Source organism: Pseudopodoces humilis, chromosome 5, assembly GCF_049639895.1.
Source record: "Pseudopodoces humilis isolate 2021_Gansu_Grassland_sample_001 chromosome 5, ASM4963989v1, whole genome shotgun sequence".
NCBI lineage: Eukaryota > Metazoa > Chordata > Aves > Passeriformes > Paridae > Pseudopodoces > Pseudopodoces humilis.
Window position 1 is genome coordinate 3864523 of NC_142204.1, and position 26737 is coordinate 3891259.

Sequence of the window (26737 nt, forward strand, 5' to 3'; positions counted from 1 at the left end):
TTTTCTTAGCTCAAGTATGTAGCCTGCATTTCTCTAGCAAGCTACTATTAATTTTCCTTGCTATCTTTATTTACAGCTGGCTGTACCACTCACGACTTAATTGTGGAGATCCTCCGCTGCACAAATCGATACCCAGCCCGGGAGGAATATCTCCTGAGTGTTTATGGGTCTGATGAATTCTTACAAAAGTAAGTAGCTCATTAAGCCAGGAGCCATGTAAACAGAGCCACGGGGAGAGGTAGGGTGTCAGCTTCCAAACACTCCAGGAGTAGTTTCTGGAACTCCTGGTGCTTGTTTGCAGAGATGATGGTGTGCTCCAGTGCGAGGATTCAAATCCTCTTCTGTGGAAGCTTTGTGCAGCTTTTGTTTGACTCCATTGTCCTTCTGATCTTTCTCCTCTGTGATACAAGGATGCTGCTGCCTCCTCCATCCCATAGGGGTGTTACAAGCAAATCCTCATAGGGGGAAATCACCAAAGAGAAGAGAAACAGTATTATACATCTGCAGGTCATTTTTCTTCATATCCAGTTGCAGTAGTAGCAAAGCAAGTTAAGTCAGCACAGTGGTGCTGAATGCAAGTTCAAAACACATTAAACATACAAGCAGCAGGTCTTTCTGAATGCACACAGTTTACAGGTAGGGAAATAAATGCTCTGATTCACATTAATCCAGGTAATCTCTCCTGGTAGTTGAAGGTACTACTGGACTCAGCTAGTTGTTTTTTGCCCTGTGGCAGCTTAAGTTCAGGTGTGAGCAAAAGTGAGCAGGTTCTGTGTTGAAGCAGCTAAAGTGCAGGCAGTTGTCAGCTGGGCTTTGTGGAACCTAGCTTTCAGCAGAAGTTTTGTGGTACCACGTGTAAAAAATGAGGTTCACATATTTTTTATAGAATTTAAAAGTTTAATAGAAAGACAATTAGGTGATAAAGTTACAGATACGGCCGGGTGTCCCTGCATTCAGCCAGGAGAGCACACCTTACTAACAAAGGATTGTCCCTTAAAAACAGAATCCTGCTACATATTCATAAATTCTTATACATAATTCAAACATTCCTCTTAAGTTTTGGGTGTTTCTTTGTTTAGTTTTTAACTTGCCCCCTTCTCAATAGATCAGTCTTCTTGGATCCACGGAGTTTCACATTCCCTGATAACAGAAATGCAATAAATTCCTCCCCCAGAGCTCTGGTCACTGCTGTCCTCATCTGGATAAGATAATTTAAGAATGGAGGGGGGTCTCTAACTATCTTTTTCAGTCTTTGGGTTATACAAACAAAAACAGTTTTTGCTTTAATACTGTGCCATAGCTCAACATATATGTATATTATACCACTATTTCTAAGTTTCATCAATAACAGAAATAGAAGGAACTATATTAATACAACAAAGTTTTCTAACCTTATACATATAACATTCATTTTAATATTTGTGAAAAGCCAATATTATAATATGTATCTATAACACCATGTTAAAATGGCACTGCAGGAATCACAGCTCACCTGTTAGAGGTGTAAAAAGTGTTAGATAAAACAGTATATGTCTACAATTGAAAGGGAAGATTTTAGAAGCAGTCACATTTGCAGGGGAGTGTAAGAATTACCTGAAGTAGCCTAGAGCAAGTCAGTTTTGATTAATGAAAGCAAGGTAGCTGTGAGAGCAGACATCACACAATGTAAGTTAGCTTTGCTCTGTATCCATCTTGGGCATCTTCACCCTTACATGGCACACAGGCCAAATGTTCATATGTTCATAGTGAATTACATTTGGCAACTAAAGATGCCAAGATTGCCTCTTCAACATTGCTAAGCCCACTCTTCTCTCATTCCAATCTCAGTTAAAGCAGGAGCTGGAACAGGAAGGTGCTGTGTTAATCATTAGAATACCAGAAGCACCAAGCAGAGAGCCAGGTCATACATAGATCTGTTAGTTACAGAAGAAGAATTTAAAAAAATATTTTTTAATTATTTTTTTTTTTAAAGATGCTGTCATGATTTCAAAGAAATTACTAAAAAATGGAAATAATGAACCATTGTATTTAGGGTGAGCTCAGTGCAGTATGTGCTGAGGAGTTTTGTTTTCATTGCTGGGGCAAATGCATCGATAGCAGACTCTTTAAATTCCTGCACTCGTAGAATCTCTGCACGTCTCATTAGCAGTGAAACAAGGTCAATAATGTTCTCAGCTTTTTTACTTTGCTCCTTCACTGTCATTCACGAAGCACTGAGCTGCACTTCTAACTTCAGCAGCTTGTATTTCTATATTGTGCTGTTAAATTCAGCTCCCTTTCTTCTGCCTCTCTTCAACAGAGCCCTGGATCTGAAATTTGAAACCCCAGACCCTAAGGATCCCTTGGGTAGTTTAACATGACCTGAGGAGTTGCCTCAGGGTGAAATTTTTCCTCTGTGTGGGCTTTCTTCAAGTGCAAATTGGTTTCCTCCCAATGTTGCTAGCAGAGTGATTTTATACACTTGTGCACATCTCTTCCCCAGAAAAGTATTTGGAGTCTGTTCACGGGTGAATTGCAGTAGAAGTTCCTCAAGTTCCAAGGCAGCAAAGGGAATAAATACTCTGCTGCTCCTGCTGTACTGTAATCCAGAAAAAAACCTGAAGTGAAGCCAAAAAGGTGATTTGGTGAATTGTTCTCAGAACAGAGTGCTTTAGTGAAGCAGACAGCTCTGTCAAGATTTGTCAAAAGCTTTCATTTACTGTTATATTGGATTGTATTAATGAGTGCTTCAGCCCACCTCCTGCAGAAGCACCTGAAAGACTTGATGATTTTTAGAATCCATTTAGCTTTGAATGAGACAGGGAAGGAAAAATACCTCTGTGCTAATGACCATTACACCATTACACAATGACATTACATTCCATCGTCCATCCTTCCCTTCCTACGCAGAGAACCTTGGGCTCACATCCTGCCCAGCTCATACAACATCAGATTCCAAATACCCAAATTTTAAAGATACCAGAAGATAGCATACAGACTGCAGGTCAGTCTGTATTTAACAGAGCCATCTGTAGAATTCTGATTTGGAATCTGTTTTCTGGTCTTTAAGTTCATTGTGTTTACTATGGGAAACCTGGTCTTGCTGCAACCTGCAGGATTTCCTTTTCATCCCCATCAAACAAACCTAGATCCACCTTTAAATCTTGCTCTCACACTTTCCTATCTTTCCTTATATTTAAAATGGATGCCCCTAAATATGATTTTATGATGCATTTCATGAAAAATATTATATAATGATAAATTATATTGTGCTTAAACACCTTGTGTGAAATAACTCCTGGCTCTTAATGGCAGCAGCTAGCTAAAACCAACCCTACTCACGTGTCAGCAATGAATCAGTCCTCCATTTTTAGAAAAGCAGGCCAGAATCTCAGATCATCCTGAAATGCCTAATGAAAGAAAATATATGAGTGTAAACTAGAATGTGGATGTTTAAAAAAAATAGTATTATTTTAGTGATGTTTGTGCTAGCAATAGGTTGCAGCAATATAGATCAGCAAAGGAATGTACTACAAAAATTATAAGTTTTAAGCTTTATTTCTAAACATCCTTTTATTCCAAGTTGTCAGAGTATTTAAAGTTCCATCCACACTCTCACATGGTATAATTTGCACAGCTACCTTATTGCTTTGCAGTTCAGCCACCACAGTGAGCAGAGGAATGGAATTGAAAAATCTAAATGCTTATCTTTGCTTCTAACACGCCTGCCTGTGACCTTATTGATGACATTTTTTTTGTCTTACTAATTCTGTTCTCTGGGAATTGAAATCTAAATAAAAATTGGTTTTCACTCAAAGTGAAGTTTAAGCTATTAATTATAGACTGACATAGACATAATCATGCAGATTGAAATCATAAGAAGCAAGCACCTTTGGATGTATATGTTCTCTGTGAAAAATAAACTTAATTTTCTCTTGTCACTGCAGATTAAATTTCTCATTCAAAGATGCTACTAGCTGAGTTACTTAAAAAAATAGTCTGATTGAACTGTATTAAGATTTGGAGCTTACAGCACATCAGAGAACCTTGCTGTGGGGAAGCAAGCAGTGAGGGAGTCTCAAGTGATGGGGATTCTCCCTTTCTTGTGTTTAGATATTTTGGGAGACCACAGGCAAGTCACTTGGATCAGTCATTGCCACGTCTCCTGAAGACAAAGGCTGCATTTCTCTTCATGGCATTCTCATCAGAGCTGTATTCTCCATATAATTCCAGAAAGAAAAAAAAAGAAAAAAAAAAAGGGGGAAAAATGTTGAGTTAACAAGATTGTAACACTTTCATTTTTGCTTTCTTTACAGAGCTCAGAGTGCTGTAAAGCAGTTACTAATAATCTTGTTATCCTCCAAAGGGGATATATTACTTTTATCTTAGTAGTACTGGTATGGTAGCAAATCTGCCTGGGGTACAGCTGAAAGGTAGTTTGTCAACCTGTGACAAAGCTACACTTCTATTTCTTGTAGCACACTTTTCATCTCGACCAGGTTTCCACATTATTTTGTTGAGGCATTAATCCATTTTGTCTAGTCCCTTGTGTAACAATAGCTGTCAAAACTTTTCTCTTTGTGTTTGTGCAAATTAAATCCATTCATGAAGTCAACAGCACGGCCACTTCTGCTTGCAGGGTTTCAGGCAGCATTGCTATGTCAATAAAGACTGTGCTGATGGATAGGATCTGCTTGACACAGCAGAAACTAACACAAACCACTAATGTAAAAGCAGTTATAATAACAAAATTAAGTTTCTCTTGGTGTAGCTTGTTTTGCCTGGAAGCATGGTAACAAGGAAAAATTATACTTGGAAAAGACAGTTTTTATATATCTGTGGTTCAAGATTGTTACTGATCTAGCTATGCCAGTTCCTTTCACTGGAATTGCAATAGGAATTTGTATCCTGGAGGAATCAGGAAAAGGTGACTCAGGACTCAGAGATGTGCCTCTGTAATATTCTTGTTACTATGCCTGTCCAGAGGCTGAAGGTGAGGCAGAATGAGAAGAGCAGGAATAGTGAGGCATTAAGTAAAAAACACATGTTGGGGCAGTTCTGAAATATTAAGGAAACTTCCCAGTCTGACCAGTTAAGGAGGGATCTCTGGCAGTCACATTCCCTTTGCTGTGAAAAGAGTCTGTGCCTGTTCACGGCCTCTTGCCTGGGCTTCTGGCTTTCCAACCCCTAGAGCACAATCTGCAGCTTGCACTGCACTGTTTTCCCCAGTCAGAGGGTATAAAAACCATGGAGTTCATCATTACAGACACCAGGAAAACATGATCAGGTGGAAAGAGGAGAGGAAGAACTTTCAGGAAAGCTGTGGGTAGGCAGAACACAGACGAGATGAGGAGAAACAGAAGAGAACGTATGCCTCAGGAACTGGGGATTGGCCACTTGGACTTCACTTTTGAAAAGGGATTTGAGAAGGGTTTAGCTATAACAGGGATATGCTTTTCAACAACACAGGTATTTCACTGTGTTGGTGTTCACTTCTCCCACTCTTACATCTCTACTTTCTGCTCTTGAAATCAAGAAATTTTGCAGCTGTATGGAGATGCTATCAAAGGTGATCCTTGCTTTAGGTATTTTTGTCAGATGGAAATGAGCTTGTCCCTTGTGATGTTTAATATGTTTGCTTGAAAAAGGAATTCTATATATACATTTACAGCTTTTGCAGCCTCAATGGAGGGTCTGTATTTTACGTAGCTACGATGTAGTGTGAGCACAGAACATTTAAAAGATGTATTAATTCTTTAATTAATTCTTTAATTAATTAAATCTTATAATTCTTTAATTAATTAAAGATGTGTTGAATGGCAGTTACATTTAAGTTTATCCATTCATTTATGCTGAAGATTTTTGCTGCCATGTGAGAGATGAGTCTCATCTAAGTCACACTTTCCATGATCTATTCATAGGTGAGCATTTTGGTTTTGTCTTTTTAACTAAATCCAGCCATTTTTATTCAGGCATTCCATCAAAAGACCTTTTAAGTAGAAATGTAGTTTACATTTAAATTCTGAGTTTTCATGGCCCTTGACAACCCCAAAAAATTATCTTTCCTTCACGGCCCAGGGAGTTCTGAAACAACTTGCCATGCTGTAAAACTGCATAAATATGGTATATCCCTTTTTGTGCTTCTGTGGCTGAAGGCTCAACAAAGCCTCCTGAATCTAAGGGAATGCACACCAAGGTTGTAACTGATGATGCATACTGACTTAATTGGTGATGAATTTACCTTTGTAAAAGTCATTGTTGTTTTTCCATTAATCCCAAAGGACTTTTTCAAATGCAAAAAGATGTTTTCCTCAACCCTGAAATATTTTTTTGATTATTTCATCTCTTTAAAATGAGACGTGAAGGGGAAAAAAAAATGAAATTATTTTTGCTCCAAGTAATTTTAAGAGTGACAAACCAAGGCTGTGTTCTAACAGAAAAGGTTGCCAAGAGTGGTAAATGGAAAGAGGCAAATAAGTTTAAGGACTTCCCCTGTCATGGGCTGCTGGATCATTTTTGACCAGCAGCTTAGTTTGTAGGATCCACTCCAGCTGAGTGAGTCTGATCTTAGCTGGCACATAATTTGAGAAAGAAAAAGATGAACTCTGCTTTTACCACATCTGTGTGAGCTGCACAGGGTGAAAACACACTTCCTTAAGAATCAAGGCTCACCTGTCTTGATGTGATTTTCAGACCTACAGCTAATATTTGATTTTTGAGTTGGGTATCAGACACTACAAGTCATTCTGTAGTGGTGCATTCATAACCAGGATACTGCACTGTTTGGGTTTAAAGAATATGCATAAATAATCTCAAGGTTTGGGAGCATGTGCAGTTTGTCAAGGGTATTCTTTCTCTGTATCCTTGTTGTTCTGTTCCAGAACTTAATGGTCAATGATACAACCAAGCAATTATTTTTTGTTTTACTAGAGAACATGCCAGAACCAACCCCATCAATTTCCACGGAAGTAGGCGCCAAGAACTGGTTTTGTATTATTCAGTCTTTGCTCTTAGAATTTAAACTCCTGGTGCTTTTAGGAGAGGTAGCAAGAAAAAAAAGAAGGAAGTGGCAAGCAGAGAGAACCATTTATTTGTTGTTTTCCTCCACACTGCAGCAACTGTACTTTGGGAAGCCATGAAAGTCTCCGCAAGGCAACCACCTGCATTCAGCTTCGCCTGCACCATGCTGGTAACTTGAAGCAAAGTTTGGCTCGAACGGTAAGTAACCTTCTTTGCTTCCCCTTTCCTTCAGCATCCCTGAAGGAAAGAAATTCCAACAATCCTTTTACATAGCAACCTGAAGTAATAATCAAAGAGAGATTGTTTGCTTTCCTGAGAATGCATATATTATTGCTGAACTGAAGCTGAAATGTCCTGGGGAGAATTTGTGTTTTGCTCCTGTACTTAGACCTAGTGAGAAACTGTAGAGAACACATGACTGAAAAAGACCAAGGGTTACTTTTTCAGAAAAAAAAGATCCATTTTGTCAGAATTCAATCCTGTTTTATTTCAGGAGGTCAGATAATTCTTACTTTTGATTTACTCCCAGCCCAAAGTTTGTGGTCCAGCAGGAGTTCTGGGCAGCATTCACTGGCAGTGAGTTGTCTCTGTTCACAGATAGGAACAATTACCTGCTTTGCATGGCTGTGATAATAACTAAATATTAATAATAATAATAAGTCTGTCAGTGTGTGTGTCAGGTGGCAGATGTCTAGCAAAAAAGGGTAGGGGCTTCCTTTTCATATCTGTTTTCTCAGAAGGAAAACATAAATGAAACATCAAGCTCAATACAGCATTTTACCTGGACCATTAAAAAAGGACTACGATGAGGTCAAAATATATAAATATGTGTTGTATTTAGAGATAGATAGATAGATAGATAGATAGATAGATAGATAGATAGATAGATAGATAGATAGATGATAGATAGATAGATTTAACATTTTAACCAGTTTATAGACAAAAAGGTTATTCACCTTCTCTAGGTCAGCATCTACTACTACAGATCTTCAAAACTGGAACCCATTTATGTTTAGGAGTCTCTTAGGAAACTTCAAATCTGATTTCTGTGCTAAGGAAGCCCAACTCTACACCAAGGGCACCTGGAGGCTGCCTTCTTGACTTTTGTTTACCTTACATAACACTGCTGAATTCTGGTTGCATAGTTAAAAATATCTGGTTGTACATGCAAGTTACTATGATGTTTAATAATCAGTATAAGTGGATATTTGCAAGAAATGAGCAACTGTTTTTTGATTGGATTTTTTTTTTATTCTCAGACACTTTTTGAACTTTGTCCAATAACTAAATGTTCACAGTTCATTTGTAAAAGAAAAAAAATAAAAATAAAGGTGAATACTTGCTTTCTTTCCTTTTGTGGGAAGCTGGCATTCTATTATGAAGTGCTTTGAGCAGGAAATGTTCTTCAGCTGAGCAGCTACAAGCAAGAAATTTGGCCAGGGGATTTATGTGGAATCACAGTTATTTCAGTTAGTGGGTAACCTTTAATTAGATTCTGGGGTTTTTTTAAGGTATGAGATTTATCAGCCATAGCACTCTCTGAAATTCCAGGGAATGCTCTGCCTATCCTATTTTTTTCAGTTTCAGAATTTCAGATGTCCCCACCTTCTGATTATCTCAGGATGGTGTAGTGGGCAGGCAGCAAAGAATACATACAGATTTCTAACAAGAGCCTCACTTGCTTCCAGAAAAGAATCTTTGAACTAAAGCAGACAAGAAGTGATATTTCCTAAGAGTTCAAAACCCCTTTTTTTATTTTCATATATATCAGTGTTAATATTTTGCCAGACATAACGAGTTAACATTGTGAGCATAATCACAGACAATAGAAGTTAGAGGCCCATTATGAAGAGAAGGTGGAGACTTTCCCATTATTTAAGTATTTGTGGCTTTCTAGAGAGATTGTGTAGTTCAGGCCATTAGAAAACATTCAGCATCTCAAAGAATTTGTGGACCCTACAATAAGGTTTAAGTGGGAAGGGTGACATTTTAAGATCTCCAAGTGAACTATTGATCACCCCTTTACAGGGACAGACACGGCTCTGAAAGCTTCAGGCCATGAAGTTATTTTATGTTGCTAATAATAGCAAAGAGCACGAGCAGCTCTTGAGGTGGAATAAGTCACAGACTCAGAGCTTTCCCCCAGCTCCAGGGCATGCTTGTGACAGGGCACAGAAAGGAGAAGTTCTGCTCACAGCCAGGACTGCCAGCAAGTCTATCAGGATCACAAAAAAACCCAACAGAGAGAAGGCAAGTGCAGTGCCTTGAACCTGCATTGTTTCTTCCACTCTGGACATAGTTCTATACATTTCTTTAGGTGTACAGAAACCTGCTTGAGCCACGGTGAGTTCAAGGATCCAATGTAGTCTACACTGAGCTCACAGTTAATTTTGTTGTTGCTGTTAGCTGAAAGACGTGGCTGTAAAATGCATTGGAAAGTCACAGACTTAGTTTATGGAAAAAAACATTCTTTCCCTCAGAACTCATATAAAAAGATGCAAAAATTATGCTTTTAAAAAGCAAATAGGAAGACCTTTGTATTTTTAGGATTCTTCAGCTATCTCAGACACTTACGCACGTAACGCAGCTACAGTTTATTTTGGTGAAATAGTGTACTCTGGAGGACTTCTCCTCTTATCTGAATGATCCTTCTAAATCCTGAAATGTGGAATATGTTTCATTATAGAAGTCTCTGCTAAGTTTGTAGTTTAACTAGTGTCACAGAAACATGAATATCTCAACAGATCTTTTATATAGTAATCATCCATATGTAATCAGACAGTAAATAATTCACATACACCCACCTGTTGCAGTATTCCATCAAATCCTTTTTGGATCCTATCAATCACACATATGTGATTCTTTACAGTCTAGGTAGTCAAACACGAGAAATGGGTTCCCAGAAAGGTGGCTGATGCCTCCTGTCTGCCAGGCCCTCAGGAAGAGGCATTTGGACAATGTCCTTCATAATGGGCTTTTCTTTCATGGTCAGTCCTGATGAGGTGAGGTAGTTGGACTACGTGAAAATTGTAGGTACCCACCAGCTAAACTATATCCTCTCTCCCCTCCATTGCATCCCACTCCATTGCATCCCACTCCATTGCATCCTGTTCCATTTCCTTGCACCCTTCTTGTCAATTTAAATGACTTGACTAACTTCCAGTCAGCTAGGACCTCCTCAGACTGTCAAGACCTTTGGTAGAGAACTGAGTGGATCCAGCAATGAGATCAGCTAGGTCCTTTTTAGTGCTCTGGAATGAATCCCACCGAGGCCTTGTGGACCTAGAAACATTCTTTGGTCATGAAACGCACGTCCCGGAAAGGACCATGTAGTTTATTGGATGAAGTACAAGGGGATGCTGAGAAGCCAAAGTCATTCGGTGCCATTTTGTGGTTCCAGAGGAGCAGCAGGGCCAGCCAGGGGCTCATCTTCTCTCGGTGGGGTCGCCTCGTGTGAGGCCGCGGGAGCCTGCTGGGAATGGGCGTTGGAGGGCCCTGGAGCTGCTTCCTGCCTCTGGGCACTCTGGGTGGCCACGGACCTGCCTCTGCCAGCCATGTCCTCCTGGTCGTGGAGTACCTGCATCACCCGTATCATGACTGTGGTGACTGGCTGCAGGCTCCTCTCGGTGGCCACCCTCCTCTGCAGGCGGGCGGACAGGCCGACGGCGCACTCCTTGTAGTCGCTGTCGCCCCTCACGGAGTACAGCAGCTGCTCCATGGGCTGCCGGCACACGGGGCAGTTGTCTCTGCTCTTGGCCCACTGCCGGATGCAGCGGAGGCAGAACTTGTGCATGCAGTAGGTCACGTAGGCCGGCCTCTTCATGGGGCCCAGGCAGATGGGGCACTGCGGGTCTTCTGCTGCCTCCGGCCGTCCTGCCCGGGGCGGCTGGCTCTGGCTGCCCTCGCTTGCAGCAGAGCTGCTCTGCCTCATGTCTGCCTTGGCAGCAGATGCCATGTCCTGCCAGCAGAGATGTGCAGAGTGCTGGAGCTTCTCTGGCAGGAGGGGATTGCTCAGGAGGTTGAGCCGCTCCCTCTCGCCAGCGCTGCAACACCGGGGTCACACAAGCAAAGGGATGGAGCCTGCCCTGGGGGTGAATGGTGGAAATGCCCAGGTCCTTCAAGAAGGAAAGCCTCCCACCTGCCCAGGGGGAAATTTCCCAGAGGGGGCTCTGCTGCTGAGAGTGCACCTCCTGGGTACTCACACTGCATAGATGTGATAGGGCTGGGAAAAATCCTGAGCTGACCCAGCTGAGTCATCTGTGACATTACAACCCATTGCTAGGTGAATCTCTCATCAGATTGGATCCGTAATTGGTGATGTCATAATCCAGTTGTTGCACTAGTTCTCTGGCAAAGGAGCTGTGTTCCTTTCTCTTTTCTTCACTTCTTCTTTCCCTTCCTTTAGAAGTCTGGGATGAATCCCACCAAGGCTCTGTGGACTTAAGAACATTCAACAACTGCAGCTGACCCCTTACAATTCCAGTGTCCACAAAGGGAAGGTCACTGTTGCTGTAGCTGTGCTCCTCCAGCTGAGAGGACTGGGAAGCCCGAGGCTTATCAATAGTGTTAAAGATTGAGACAAAACAAGCCCTAAAGCCCTCTTCCTTTTCTGTAAACCCCTTTGCCAAAGGACCATCTTCAGCAATGAAGATGTTTTCACTGGACACCTACTTGCTACTGACATAATTAAACACCTTATTTTCTGGCACAACAAAAGCTGGTGGAAGAAATACCTCAAGGTCCCTCAAGTGGCCAAGCCTCTCAGTTGGCCAGGGTGATGCTTCCCCTCACATCTCATCTCTAATTCTGTATCATCTCTCCCTCTGGCTAACCTCAGTGTGAAACCAAAGCAGAACTGATGTATGCCCTAGGCCACGATGTCTGCCTTCTTCATGTCTCCCATGTAGACAGGGCACTGGAATATGCTTCTGCCTCCACTCTCCTTGCCTGGATTCAAGCATATCCTGTTCCCCCACTGAATCTAAAGTTCTATTTCTAAGTCCAGCTACCTTGTTTTCCTGAACACTCTTGCCCCCACCTGTACAGTACCACCCAGTGTAACACAAAATATTCACCAAATAAAATTTCAGATTAAAACATCCTGAACACAATTGAGAACATTCTGACTTTGTAAAATACCATGTAGATCTCTCCAATATACATTCTTCTTTATCAGAATAATATATGTCAGCATACACCTCTCTTCTACAGTGTGGGGATGACCAAAGAAGGTTTTGTGTGAATGAGCTGTTAGAAGATGTTTGTACCTGGAGACTGATTCGGTAAGCTGGTATTCAGCAGTATTTATGTTTGTAATTTTTTGTATTTGTAGAAAGCCTACTTGCACCAAAGAACAGTTCTGAGAACTCCTGAGGACAGCAATGTCACTAAAGACAAAGACAATTGGTTCAATACTTCAGTATTTTTCTTTTCAGACCTTAGTTGTTGCTTAGCAAAAATCAATGTTTTTTGGATTCGTGTAATTTCTCCCAATTGTCTCCTTTTCATATTACTGAAGTTTTTGTTAAAGGTTTCCCAAAGATGATTGAAGGAGTCATAATTTTCTTGTGTGCATTACTGTTAGAGAATTTTTGATATTGAATATTGTAAAAATAATAGATTTGCTCTTCATTCTGACTATATTTTCACAGTTCAGTAATTTTAAAACCTTTTTTTTAATTTTTTTTTTTTTTTTGAAGCTAACCATGATGAGCCTCTGACTTGGCAGTCAAGTGAAGCTGATTGTAAAGCCAACCTGTGATGGACAAACACTGAAATGAGATATATTCCTCATTCACTTTCAATTATATTCCATTTAGATAAATTCCACTTTAGATAAAGAAGCTGTTGACACTTTTTGCGATGTTTTTCATCACTGTGTTATAAAGTACTTTGCCAACAATAATAAACTTAAATGACACACCTGTCATTTAGCAGATGGAGGAAAACAGAGGGGTTTGCCTCGTTTGAGGTGGCATTCTGGTGCTTGCTGAGGACCCATCTGGTTTCCTAGGAGCATGGCCCAAATTTCCATTCTGGTCCTTGCTATGAAGAGATCAGCAGAAGACATGTATGTTATAGATGACAAGTGTGTGAAATTCAGGAGCACAGAGGATGTCTGCAGGACAGGATCCCTTTTCTCCAGGCCAAACCATCCCATCTCCCTCAGTTGCTGTTCATCAGCACTGTGCTCCAGACCCCAGCTCTGTCACTCTCTGGACACACTCCAGCACCCCAATGTCTTTCCTGTCGTGAAGGGCCCAGTTCTGAAGCCTGAGCACAATCATGGGACCAGCTCCCAATTCCATTCACCACAACTCTCTGGGCCCAGGCATGCATTTGGGCACTGTTTAGTGAGGCAGAATGGTGACAAACAGCATTTTAGAAGGGAAACCTAGCATTTCTCCATACTAGGTGCTGCTGCCAGGAGAAACTTTTCAGTGAAAAGTGAAAGCTGCAAGTACATGCTATGTACTTGTCATCCTCCTCACATATTGACCAGCTGGGAGCTGAGTCTCCTGTTTGTGCCTTCCTTATTGCCTTTTCAAAACTCTTGCACCATATTGACTTGCTAAAAGCTAAAAAAATGCCCTTAACATCAAAGAAGTACTAAATGTTCATGGGTTGGTTATGAATTATGAAGCATGTGGCATTTATGCACAGCTATAATGATGCACAAGTATGAAGGATGTCTGTGTGATAAGATATGGGTATTATTAGTTATCTGGCAGACAAAGACTCAGGATAGCATTAGTAGAGGCATTTCAATCATTATTACAACTTGTTGGATTTGTTTCCTATTAATGAGGTAAAAATATGGTTACTTGATACCGAAAATTCTCCAGGGCAAAATAAAATAATGGAAAATATGCTAATTTTATGAACTAGCATTGTCATTTAGGAAATTATTCTGTAACCTGCACTTTGACCAAGGATGCTAATGAACATGCTCACCTGTATGCAAAAAGACAAGGCAAGCTCATATGTTCAGATATATTTTCAAGCTGGGTAAGGCTGTGGAAAAGATGTTATGCCTGAAGACTCGGTCAAAGCAGAGTGACAACTTGTATTAGCTATGATTTAACAGGATTACAGGAGGAATTTCCAGGCAGCTGCTCCACTCACAAACTGCCTGGCTAGATAAAGCCAGTGCAGATTGGAAATAAAAAGCTGTAAAGGCAAAACTACCTGTGGGAGGAATAGTTGGCATCTCCAGGGAAATGCACTGTGGTGTTCCCTGTGTGCCTGGGGAAGGCCACCTAACTTTATTCTGTGTGTTATTTCAGTGCAGTGATTCTCCTTTTCTTGCCATGTAATATAGATAATGAAAATCTAATAATGTGCCATGAAACCTGTACTTTGGGCTGTAGTTGCAATTCTAATTCTGATTGCTCAGCTAGCCCAGCTAAAATACATGAGGACACACACAGCTTCTCTGTAAGTAGATGATTTGCTGTGAAGCTCTGAAAAAAATCAAAATACTTTTGGGACTTTGCAGCTACCAGACTGCAATGGGAATGGAAGATTGGGGGAAATTTCTTACACGCCTTCTGAAGAGGAAGAACCTTAATAAAAGATCATTGTGGGATATAAGAATAGAATTTAAAAGGCAAGAATAAAGTGATAGGGTAAAAAAAAACCAAAAAAAAAAACAACAAAGAAAGAATTTAAATTGCAATTTCCAGTTTTTCATATAAGCATGTGCAAACACCAACTACCTCTGGTGGCCATCAAGATAATAGTGTGTCTTTTACTGATCAGTGGGCTAGGCAAGCTGTAAAACTGAGAATTGAGGTTCCCTTTCCTTTCCTGATGATTTCACCCTACAGAGGAGGTTGGCACAGGAAGATGCCTTAGCAACCATCTCACAGGCACCTGTTTTTGTTTTGTTCCAGCTGACAAATTAACAACAGCAGGAATTTCACAGTTCTTGAAACACAGAAAATTACACAAATGCGTCTTAAAAGTAAAAATGTGAATCTGGTTATCTGTTGGGGATAGCACTTGGAGCCTGTGGTTCTAAAAGTGTGAGATTTACAGCTGAAACATCAGTTGAGGAGTTTGGTGTACAGAGGTGTATGCTCCTCTTCATAATCCTAATTAATTTAGTGAAGCTTTGGTAAGACTCAGCAATCTGCCTGTACAAATTTTGTGGCAATTTCTGTAGCATGACGAAGGCATGGAGCCACAGACTGGTGTATGGCTGTCTACAGAATCAAAAATCATTCCCAGTTTGGGAAATGCTACAGGGAAGGCAGTTGCTGAAACAGTTTGAGCATGTAAACTTGAGATCTGCGTGCAAATTAAGTTTCATGGATTATGTAGCAACACTGTCCTGTTTCATAACATACTTTTATACTTGTGACTTAGCCTGGACTTTTGATGTGTCGAGATTTTCCAGATCTTGTGCAGATGTTTTATCTGATTCTATGCAACTTCAGTCTGGGAAGTGATTGAAAAAGCAGGCATTGGGTCATAAAATCATATAAGCTGGAAAAGAGCTTTAAGATCATCAAATCTAGCTGTAAGAATGCAGCGTGTACTTGAGTCCATCCTTCTTTATGGTAATATTTTTAAGCACTTGCTTAACCATAAAGTGTAAAATAAATGGGAAATTAATTTCAATAGACATTGAAACAGCAAATCACTTACTGGAGTGCTTTAACTTGGGAAATTTGTATCTTCATGTATAATAGACTTCTTTCCAGCTATTCTTTGTGGCAAATGTCTACCAAAAAAGCAGGCTCAATTGCATGATGTCTACATACACACTTGGCATTATTTTATACTAATATAAAATCACTGTCAAATTATTTCAAATGTCTAGAATGTGAAAAAGCCCAACAGAAAACAAACCCAAACCTGTTCTCTTTATCTAATTCTTATTAACTTGATGTTGTTTGCTTTTCTCTCTGATTTCCAGGCAGAACCTTGTCTCTGTTATTATGAACTACAGAGTTCAAGTGGAGTATCTGCTGCAAAATGAGGTATTTGTTCTCAGCTTGTTACACCAGAAAAGCATTAACCTCTACATGAAAGGTATCCAATTATTCATCTGTCTTAGATGCAATTAAGGAAGACTTTTAATTAAGACTGCTTAATCTGACTTCGAAAGGATATAAATTCGCTTAATAAAACTTGGTTTGAGGTTAGGAAGAAAGTGCTACAAATTTAAAATATCAAAGGTTTGTAAGTGTCAAGGAACTTGTAAATAAAGCCAGAGTTGTTTGGGTTGGCAGTATAATACTTGGAATTAGTAGAGGTATAATGCATTATATGTAACTGCAAAATTTGTCCCTCATTTTGCAAACCCCCAAGCCTAATGTTTACATATTTAGGATATATATGCAAGCATGTTTTCATTTGAAAGATTAGGTTTAGCCAGCAAAACTCCCAAGAGTTTTATTTTAAAGCATTGTGGGCTGCCAGTTGAATGTTACATGCTTGAAAGAAAAATCCTTTAGGAAATCTTCTCTGCTGCCCAATGTTTTAAGGACAAATGTCTAAAGGACAAATTGAGTCATAGCATGGAAGAAACCACATGTTTATTTGATCTGACTTCCAAGCTGGCATGATAACTGATTTGATCTGACTTTCAAGCTGGCATGATAACTGATTTTCTAGGGTTTAAAACTGGAAAGAACAAAAGATTTATAAAAATCAGAGAATACTGATGTAGCATGGAGATATTCCAGTGCATCCCTTCCAGAGTTATAACTCATTATGCTAAATTGTGGATTTCTTTGAAATCTATATTTCAACATAAAATTAACATTTTGCTTCAGAACTCTGTCACCTATATTTAAGTTCAGATTTTAATATCCCTGGATATTCTTGATCCATTATTATTTCTATTTTGAATAGCCAGAAAACATACATTTGCATACAAATTTTATACATGTACACACAGGTATAGAAATGCACGTAAACATACAGACACATACATGAATACATAAATATATATAGATATAGATATAGATATAGATATAAATATAAATATAAATATATAAAAATATAAATATAGATATAGATATAAAGATATAAAGATATAAAGATATAAATATAAATATAAATATAAATATAAATATAAATATAAATATAAATATAAATATAAATATAAATATTATATATAGAGAGAGATTTTATATATATAAATATATATATGTAAAGATAGATAGATATATAAATACATAATATATATATATATACAAACATTTTCTATTTTGTGGAACTCTTTGACACTTTTTCAAAATGCAAAATACAAATTTAGAGGCTGTTGAACTTTGCCCAGCTACAAAGTAAAGCTCTGGCTCTGATACTGTGCAGGTATTTGCTGAATTTTCCTTTGTAAGCATCATCTCAAAGGGAAGTGTTTAGTGTATAAAATGTGATGCAGTCATAACCATTTGGAAAAGTTAGATCCCCAAGCTCAAATGCACATGTATATTTCTTTACTGAACTAGACCCGCCAGGGTCGTTATTCACATTCACTTGGAATTTTAGGGCCGAAAGTAAGAGGGTTCTAAATTCAGGAAAAGCCATAACCTCAACATTAATGAGACTTTGCAATCCACCCTCTGCAACTGGCCCTGTACAGATATTCCTCAAACCTATAATGAAGCATTCCTAAATTTGTTTTTTTCTAAAGATTTTTACATTGAGTAAGCAATTTCTTGAAACCATTAACTTTTTATAAAGGGAAGAAAGTACATTTTTCAAATATTCATACCATCCAACAAATATGTGTGTGTCTAGAGCTAAATTTCTCTGTAGTTTATTTTTTTAATAAGGTCTTCTTTACTCAGGGACACTCAATAAAGTTCATAGGAATTGCTTAAAAGAGCAGGATTGAAAGTTAATGATGTAGGTCATAGCATGGATATTTTCATTCAGAGGCATCAGTGTATGGAGATTTTTCAAACCTGGAGTCATGAAGTATGATTTGCTTTAATTAGTGGCTCCAAAAATTATGGAGCTCTAATGTAAAAAGTAATATTTATAAATAGGTAGTAAACAAGGCAAAAAATGAAAACCCTTTATTTGGTCTTTGAATCCTTGTTTACTTATTTTCTCTGACTTCTGATTAGATTGCTTAAAGAAGGTGTGAAATTGGGGTCATTATAACTGCCCCTTACCCCAGGTGTGCACAGGAGTAATTCTGTCACTTTCCCAAGCTACTCCCATACTGGGATTGATATTATTGCTGGGATTGTTGTTACTCCTCTCTGGTTCACCACAATCCACCTTCAGCACACTCTGGAATTTCAGACACTGGGAGCCACTCATATATTGTAAATTAAGTGCACAGGTAACTGCTGAAGTTCTGGACTCAGCTGGAAGTTCCTGAAGCATTCAGTTTTAACCAGACACACCTTGACATCCTCAGCTTAAAAAAAATAAAATAATATTTTACACATTCTTCTATTTATTTGCAAATTGATTATTCTGTAGATATGGAGATACCCATACTTTTGACTTATGGGACAAGCCCACTATCATTATTAATTTAATTAGTAATAATGGTAAATAAAAGGAAAATTAATTTTGAGATCTGTGGCAACTCTATAAAACAAAAATTTTAAAAGGATAATAAAGATGTCTGGCACAAAGATGGGATTGGTGCTGTTAGGGTTGAAATGTAAATTTTGAAATGTAATTCTCAGACAATACCTGCTGTCAAATAAGCAGCCAGTTTTGACTGGCCTGAAAACCACTTTATATGCACCTCATTTTGAAATCTTTTCAAAATGTACTGTTTCTGGAGAGAAGGCTTTGTAAATTTTTTATACAGAGTGTAGAAGTTGTAGAGTGAAATAACTTTTTCTTACCATATAAATTATTGAAACACCAAAATATTCTTCTAAGGTTCTGCTGTATTTAAATATGTAGAAGGAGAAAAAATTACAAGATGTTGACTGTAGTCCTTTTGGAATTTCAGAAAATGTAAGATTTTGTGTAATAAATGAATCCTCATCTTCCCTTCTTTGGGACAAAAATCAGTGTCATATATCTACACATGAAAAAAAAAAACAACCTCTTTACATGGTAATATCCCAGCAGAGATATAATGTGTAAGAAGTCATCATGCATAGTATTCAGTATCACATAATTTTATGTGCTCTCTCTTCTTCATCTGTAATATGCTCCTTAGAAGTAGCTACCATAAAAATAAAGTGTATGATAAAATAGCTTCTATAAACATTAATATTTTGATAGCTTATCTATAAACAGAATAGTGAATTAAACGGAAATTGATACATTCCTCAAGATACCAATTCTCTTTATGGAATAGCATTTATATGTACATACAAAAATATATAAACTGTGGGTGGGTTTGGGTTTTTGTGTTATCTTTCTCCGTCCAGAGAGCTTTTTCTCTACTCAAGGGTTACTTTTGTATATGTCTATTTCTTGTTACTGCTCAGAAATTACCCTGCATAACTGTATTTATAGACACAAAATTCCTTCTTCTAATAATACATCTCTGCTTGTGAAGAAGAAAAATGCTAAATTAAAACTTCTTTAAATCAAATGCAAGATTGGAATGATATTTAATATTAATTACAAGCTCTCTATAGTAAATATATATATACACAGACACATATACTTGTTTATTTCTTCAACATCTCAGAGTAAACCAGCATTTATGATGTTTTGAAGTTGTCAGTGTTACACAGAGCAAGGCCATACCACCAAGCAGTCAATCAACTTCAGCCCAAGGGAGGGTCTAAAACTCTCAAGAGATCACAGCCAGCCCTTTCCTCTCTAGAACCTGTAGTGGGAAAAGGTGTTCCTGTCCTTAATTACTGAAAAAAGCCCCAACAACTTATGTTTAAAATAATCTGACCATGTGGATATTTCATGTATTTCATTCCTGCTTTAGTTCTGCTAGAAGCAGTTAATGTGGAATTAGTAAATTCAATATATTTTTATATTTATTTGAAATGATGACAGGTGTTAGTACAGTCTGTGCATAGACCTTAAGCCTGAAAACAAAGTTCATCTTGGTACAATTTTTATTTTTCAGGCATGAAACGCATGAGTTAGAGAAATGGTTTTATGGGTACATTGACATGTACATGTTTTAGTGCACTAAAAGGAACGTTTATCAGTACAGAAGCATGGAGAATATTTATAGGAGAGCTTCTGCTGGTTCAGAGAATGCATTTTAAGGTTTAATGAAGTGATATAACCATGCAGAAAGCCCATTATTTTTTATTTATTTGTTTGTTTGTTTGTTTATTCATTTTCCTGCACATAGAGTATTTGATATTTAAGATTGTGTTTTCCTTCCCTTGGGGATCAATTTATTATTTTTTTAATTCCCCAAAAATATTTCATCTAGAAACTCTTTTTTTCACATATGGCAATATTCAAATATCTAAATTTACAATCAATAAGATTCCATAGTTTTAATTAAATATATAATTTTGCAGAAAACTAGTTGCAAAAGTACTCAGTCCACAGGTGTCAGATTGTGCAGCCTCCCACACAGTATCTGTTTTTGGGAGGAACATGGCTTGTTTTCCAACTCCTGAAGAAATGAGCAGGAGATAATAGTGAAGATAAACTCTCAGAATCACAAAACCTCCAAATTCTCGTGAATGACTTGGCTTCATGTCCCCTCAGAAGTTCCTTTACAGCGCTTATACACTTCTGGAGTTCAGACAAACCAAAGTTTTCCCTTAAAATCAGGCTTTGATACCAAATTTGTTGTAGTTTTGACCAGCACACATTTTGTGGGAGATAATTGCACTTCAGCAGAAATGATGCCATCCTTAGGAAAATATTGGCCTGTGGTGGTTTCAGTGTGGCCAGACTAAACCATGGTGGTTGAATTTTCCTTGAGAGAGTAGGATTTTCTACACCCTCACTGCCATGAAGGTTATGATATTTCTGGTAAATGTTATGTGTCTAGTGTTTTGGTTTTTTTCTCCCCCTTTTTCTTTCCTACAGAATAATGTTGATAATGTGATTGAAGCAGCTAAAGCCATCTGCAGCATCCTCTGTTTTGTGGAAACCAGAGACATTACTGATGCAGTCAGCAAACTCCGTGCTTTGGTGAAGGCACAGGTAAAAGATCCACGTTCATCTCCTATTTTTCTCTTTAAAACTGGAACTTGAATGGGTACCACTAATTTTTTGGTTGATCAAGTCCATTTTTCTGTCTTGCTACATGTTTTCCCCTTGACAAGTGTTGGGTGGAAGCACTGCAAAAACAGGAATGTTGACCACGTGTGATGTGACTGAGGAGCAACACAAGACTCACCATGTGTTTAACTGGAACTGATATTCTCCTCCAGTTCTTTCCTGTTCCTACTCAATATACAGATCTCTTCTTTGACACATCACCTATTTAATCACAAATCATGTGATTTCAGAGTATTAGGCTTTCAGATATTTAGTACAGGATGTCAATAATTTAAAAAAAAAAAAAATCTTCCAAAAATGTCATTTAAATAGTGGTTTTTCAGATTGAAATGTCCCTGCTATTTATGCAAAAGAGTACCAGCATCATAAAGTCCTGATTTTAGCTGAAATACTCTTAAAATACTGAAATGGGTTTTCCAGGGGTTTCTGCATATTTGTGAACTGGCACTTTGGAGGGCAGCATCCCTTCTCAGTTTGGTCATCAGCTGCTTTGCTATGACCTTAGACAAGCCACTATGACCTGATTTTTAGAAGTTGTGAGCACCCAAAAGCTCTTTTGAAGTCAGCACCTTGGAGATACAGGTGTTCAGCAAACCTGAAAATCAAGCCATTAATCACTTGGATTTAATCTGGGGTAACTGTGAGTCATGATCATTTTTTTCACACCCTAAGGAAATTCTCTCTTCATAATTTACAAAAAAAAAAAAAAAAAAAAAAAGTTATTGAGGAATTCTCTTCTGCCCTTGCATGGTCTCATCATTCTTTCTCACAGCAAATACTATTTAGAAAAACATACCAGACTGTATGGAATGCTTGCATTCAGACCATTACCTGTCTGCAAGACTTTTATCCTTTCTCTTTATTGTTGGTTTTGATGATTTTTTTTTTCCCCATAGCTTGTGATACGTGTAAGAACACCAAAGACTCGAAGAGCCAAGGTTGCTCTAAGGTTTTTGGTTTCTTGCTCAGACCTGACCAGCTGATTCACTCAAGTCCCTTCTTTTGCTTCCCTTCTAGTTCATGCTTCACTGCAAACCTTGCTTTTATATTATCCTAAATCTTGTAATGTTTGCTTTGGCATCAATTATTAGAAGTCACTACTGGGGGAAAATTCCTGCATAAATGAATCTGTTTTGCCACACATTTTATCTGGCATGATGTGGAATCAAATGGAAATAAGAATATCAATTTAAGAAAAGCTCTTCTTGGATATTAGAGGGCAAATACTGCAGAGAATAAGGGAAGTAACAAGGGATTCATGTGATTTGTTTTTCAGTTAAGCTCCAGACTCTCTTAAGAGGCATCAGGATGATCAGGGTCTTGTCCTTGAGACTAGTATTTTGTCCATCCAGAACATTTCTTAAGAGATAGACAAAGAGCTGGGTCTAGTTAAAGGATAGGGAGGAAAGTAACAGAACTTTGTTTTAGAAAGGAAATAGAGCAGAAGAAATATATTGAGACTAATTTATTAAAACGCATTTTTGGTTTTGGTTTTTTTTTTGAGGTAAGAAAAATTCAGTGTATTTTTTCTTTTAGTTTTCAGGTCAGTCCTGTGAACCCAATGTGTAAACTACTTCTTATAACTGGCTCATATGTCCTTTGGTCCATTTGCAGCCCTATCCTCTCTGAATCTGAGCAAAGAAATAGGTGAAGTGGTCAAAGAGTCAAATCAGTTCCTATTAGTGTGGCTCATCCTAAGTCAGAAAATCCCACATGCCATGCAGAATTAAATAATGGGATAAAACCCAAAGAGTAAAGGCCATCTTTTTTATGTCTTAGGTTTTTTGTAGATGTTCATATTTGCTTCTGCTTGTCTGCAGAGTCATTGTCATGCAAATATTGATTTTATTTTGAGATGAAGTGCTATTAGTAGGGAAATAATTAAATTATGAGCTGATCTGTCTTGCTGTGGAAAGAAACAAACAAAAAACCTCTGCTCCAAATGTTCCCTGTTTCCTATTTCTCATTTTCCAGCATGGCAAAATTTCCAACTCCAGTGAATTGACAATATTTATAGGTTCCCCTAAAATAATTTCCACGTTCTTCTTCGCATGGAGAGAGTAGCACACTTCCCTTTTTCTGTTTTACCTGTTTAGATTATAAGCCCTTCAGAGCAAGGAACTTATCCTCTCCTTATCTGTGTGTACAGTCTCCATCACAGCAGAGTGCTGGTCCTGGCTGTGATCTCCAGAGGCTACAGCTGATAAGTGCTGATGATAACGATCCTGTTTGCTCCTCTCTAATGAGCAAAATGTTCCTCAATAGCCTCTCCTGCATGGTAAAAAGATTGGGTCCTGATTGAACAGTCTTAAATATTTTTCTTGTCCTAATATCCAATAAGAAGCTGCTTCACATATCTCTGGAAAGCTACTGACAGGATTGCCACTCATGCTTTAAAGTTTTGAAGTTATTGAGGTTTTGTTCTCTTAGCACTGGGTTTCAGGCTGGGTTAGCTGAGCTGCTTGTCTGTTCCTTGAAAGCCTCCTGTAAAAGCTGCCTGTGACTTTGGCTGACACCCCTGTCCCTCTGCCTCCCTCTGTGCTGGAGCAGACCTGACTAAATACTGACTTCAAACAAGTGGAGGGGCAGGAAAAAAATAAACCAACTATTCCTGCACCAGCAAACGCTGCTGCTGCTGCTGGCTTTTTACTCCTTTGAGAACTAGCTGCTAGGACAGTCAATAGATATCAGCAATCTAGAAAAGATTTGGCTTTGATTCCATAAAGAGCTTCAACTTTCTCAGCAGCTGAACTATAAAAGTCATAAAAGCAGTAAAATATATTCCTGTTTTGTAACTTGAACACTGTCCCATTTTTTTGAAAATAGTCATTACACATTATATGCAACTATCTCGCATGTAGAATAGTATATGAATGTAACAAATCAGATTGCATCTCTATTTGTCAATATTAATAAATATTAAATATTGATATTAAATGAATACTGTATATTTTCAATATTAATAAAGACAATTGACCAGCTTTCCTGTCTGTAACAACACATGTAATCAAAATTAGTACTCAGCAGCCAGTTATTCAATGGAGTACCAACTCCCTCAAACCCTTTTTTGATTTTAACTCATACTGAATGATAGGATCATTTTTTTATGTGAATTTTGGGTACTGGCAAAATTATTAAATGCTGCAATATTACTGCATTTTACCAAATTGCTTGAATTGTTTCTATTATGTTTATCAGTGTGGTACCAAAATATTTTGTTAGGAGGGAGAGATGCCATTCCCAGATAAGCAGGTAAACTGCCCCACAAATTAAAAGACATTTTTGAGGCTGTTATATCTCAAGCACTGCAGCATAACATATTGGCTAAGGAAGAAGTGCCAGAAAAACGTTCTAATTGCTTTTTCACGTAGTTTCCTGATGCTTTAGTGTAATATATGGTGTGGTTTTGTGTGGAATCTTTTTTAACATGTCCATTTGGCACAGGTGCATGTAGAGCCTCAGGGAAACCACTGCTTACTTCTTCCAGTGTGAATTACCTAAGTTGCCAGTATATGTTTGTTTATACCTATCTGTACATGTGTGCTTGTCTACTTGGAAAGAAAAAAAATTGAATGTGCTTCTGTTTAATTCTGGTTTAAAAAAAAAAACAACAAAACAAAGCAGAACAAAGAAACTTACTTTAAATCTTCTGTCTTTAATTAAATTGTACTTATTACCTCCTTACTGCCTCCTCACTGCCAGTACTGTGCATTCCTATGCCATGGTTAAGAGATTATGAAAGCAACTGGCACCAGTGCTGGTTTCTTCTGAACTGATTGCATCTCTTTGTAAATGTGATTATTCCACTCTCTAACCAACCTAACCCTGGGATTTTAAAATCCATTCAGGGGAGGCTCTGGGCATGATGCACAATAAATGTTTTTCATCTTTCCTTTTTTTTTTTTTTTTTTCCATTCCTTTCTTACAGCAGCTTACAAAAAGTCCTAGGAGATCAAATCCTGCCAGAACAGGCACTAATCCACTATATATATTAAGCGTGCTATACTATGTTGAAATTATAAGTACGGTGCCAAAATGTTGTTTACTTCCCAAAATTTGCAGGAATTTAACAAAGGTCTCTGTTCCCATTTGTGTCACTGCATTAGGAAGATTGTGAAAACATAATTCTCAGCCTGGATGCTGCTTTTCTCCCCTCAAGTAAGCATTTGACTACTTCTGTTCATCTTCAGCAGACAAATGCTGGCAGCTCCAAGCTGGGTGCCAGAGGGAGAGTGAACATCCAGCATTGTGCTTCTTCTGCCACCTCTGCATGCATTGTAATTTTTAAGAAGCATCATGCTGAATACATATGTACTAACACAAAGCATTCTCAGCCCACTGCAAAGGGATTAATGACTTTAAAGGGCAGAAAACCTTACAGGGATGTGGGTTCAAACAGTGCAAGCCACAGGCAATACTGAAATGCAGAATTAACTTTCCAGTCTCTCTAGTCAAGATTTTTGCTACTTATTTCTGTGTTGCTTTGGTGGATTCAAGTCTGAGCACAGACTCACATAATCGTAGAGTATGCTGAGCTGAAAGGGATCCACAAGGATAATCAAAATCCAACTTCTGTCCCCGCACAGGACACCCCAAGAATCACATCTTGTGCCTTAAAGCATCATCCAAGTGCTTCCAGAGCTCTGTCAAGCTTGGGGCTGTGACCATTTCCCTGGAGAGCCTGTTCAGTGCCCAGCCACCCTCTGGCAGAAAAAGCTTTTCCTGATATCCCCTTATGCTCTCCTGATCACAGCTCTGTGTCATTCCCCTGGGTCCTGTCGCTGATGACCAGAGAGAAGACATCAGTGCCTGTCACTTCCCCTCAGGAGGAAGCTGGAGAACACTTTGAGGTCTCCCCTCACTTGATATTTCCCTTTGGCCACCTCTGGTCAGCTGCCTGAGCCCAGGCCTTTGAAAAGCACAGCTATTTTCACTGATCTGGAACAGGAATAGGTGAAATGGAGGGCACTTGAGGGGAGGCTTGCTGCTCCTCACCTTTGAAAGGATGCCAAGACTCTGCCCATGTGGGCTTCACATCTGGTTGTGTAAGGCTTGAGAGGGAATTCTTTTCTCTGCTGTAGCACTGCAGAGGCTGAGAACATGTGTGAACATTGGATAAGTGCTTCTTTGTACCTTGACATGCCCAAATACTGTCAGAAATCAGGTCTTAAGTGCCTTGTCTGAGGTGGAAGAGGAAGCAGGTCCTGGTGCTCTGAATCCCAGCCATGTCTCGTGTCATCATAACATTAAGATAAATCTAAATCCTTCCCCTTTTCCACTGTATTTTCCACAAGTGCTACTCCTACAACCATTATAACTTCTACACTTCTTTTCTGAAGTGACTGATTACTTTTTTTCCTCTGATTTTGTCTTTATAGAATTCTCTTCAAAGTGTGGAAACACCAGGCAAAGGTAGGGTGTTATTTTAAAAGTTATGTTAATTCAAGATGTATCACCAGAAAACACATGTTTTGCTATTTGTTTGTTTTACTAAACTGTTTGAGTGGGCATATTGCAGATGTTTACATGTTAAGGTTTATTATAAGGTAATTATGATAAGTTGAAAATGAAGTGGTCTAAAAGTGTA

The 26737-nt window shown here is 38.5% G+C and overlaps 1 protein-coding gene across 1 annotated transcript in view; it reads left to right on the forward strand.

Moving 5' to 3' along the window:
* PIK3C2G (phosphatidylinositol-4-phosphate 3-kinase catalytic subunit type 2 gamma) overlaps nt 1-26737 on the forward strand; it is a 190586-nt gene that overhangs the window by 13568 nt on the left and 150281 nt on the right. The window contains exons 5-10 of the mRNA XM_014256031.2: nt 77-188; nt 7095-7197; nt 12211-12281; nt 15923-15986; nt 20956-21072; nt 26529-26562. Of these exons, the coding sequence (XP_014111506.2) occupies nt 77-188; nt 7095-7197; nt 12211-12281; nt 15923-15986; nt 20956-21072; nt 26529-26562 (501 nt within the window). The remainder of the gene's footprint in view (nt 1-76; nt 189-7094; nt 7198-12210; nt 12282-15922; nt 15987-20955; nt 21073-26528; nt 26563-26737) is intronic.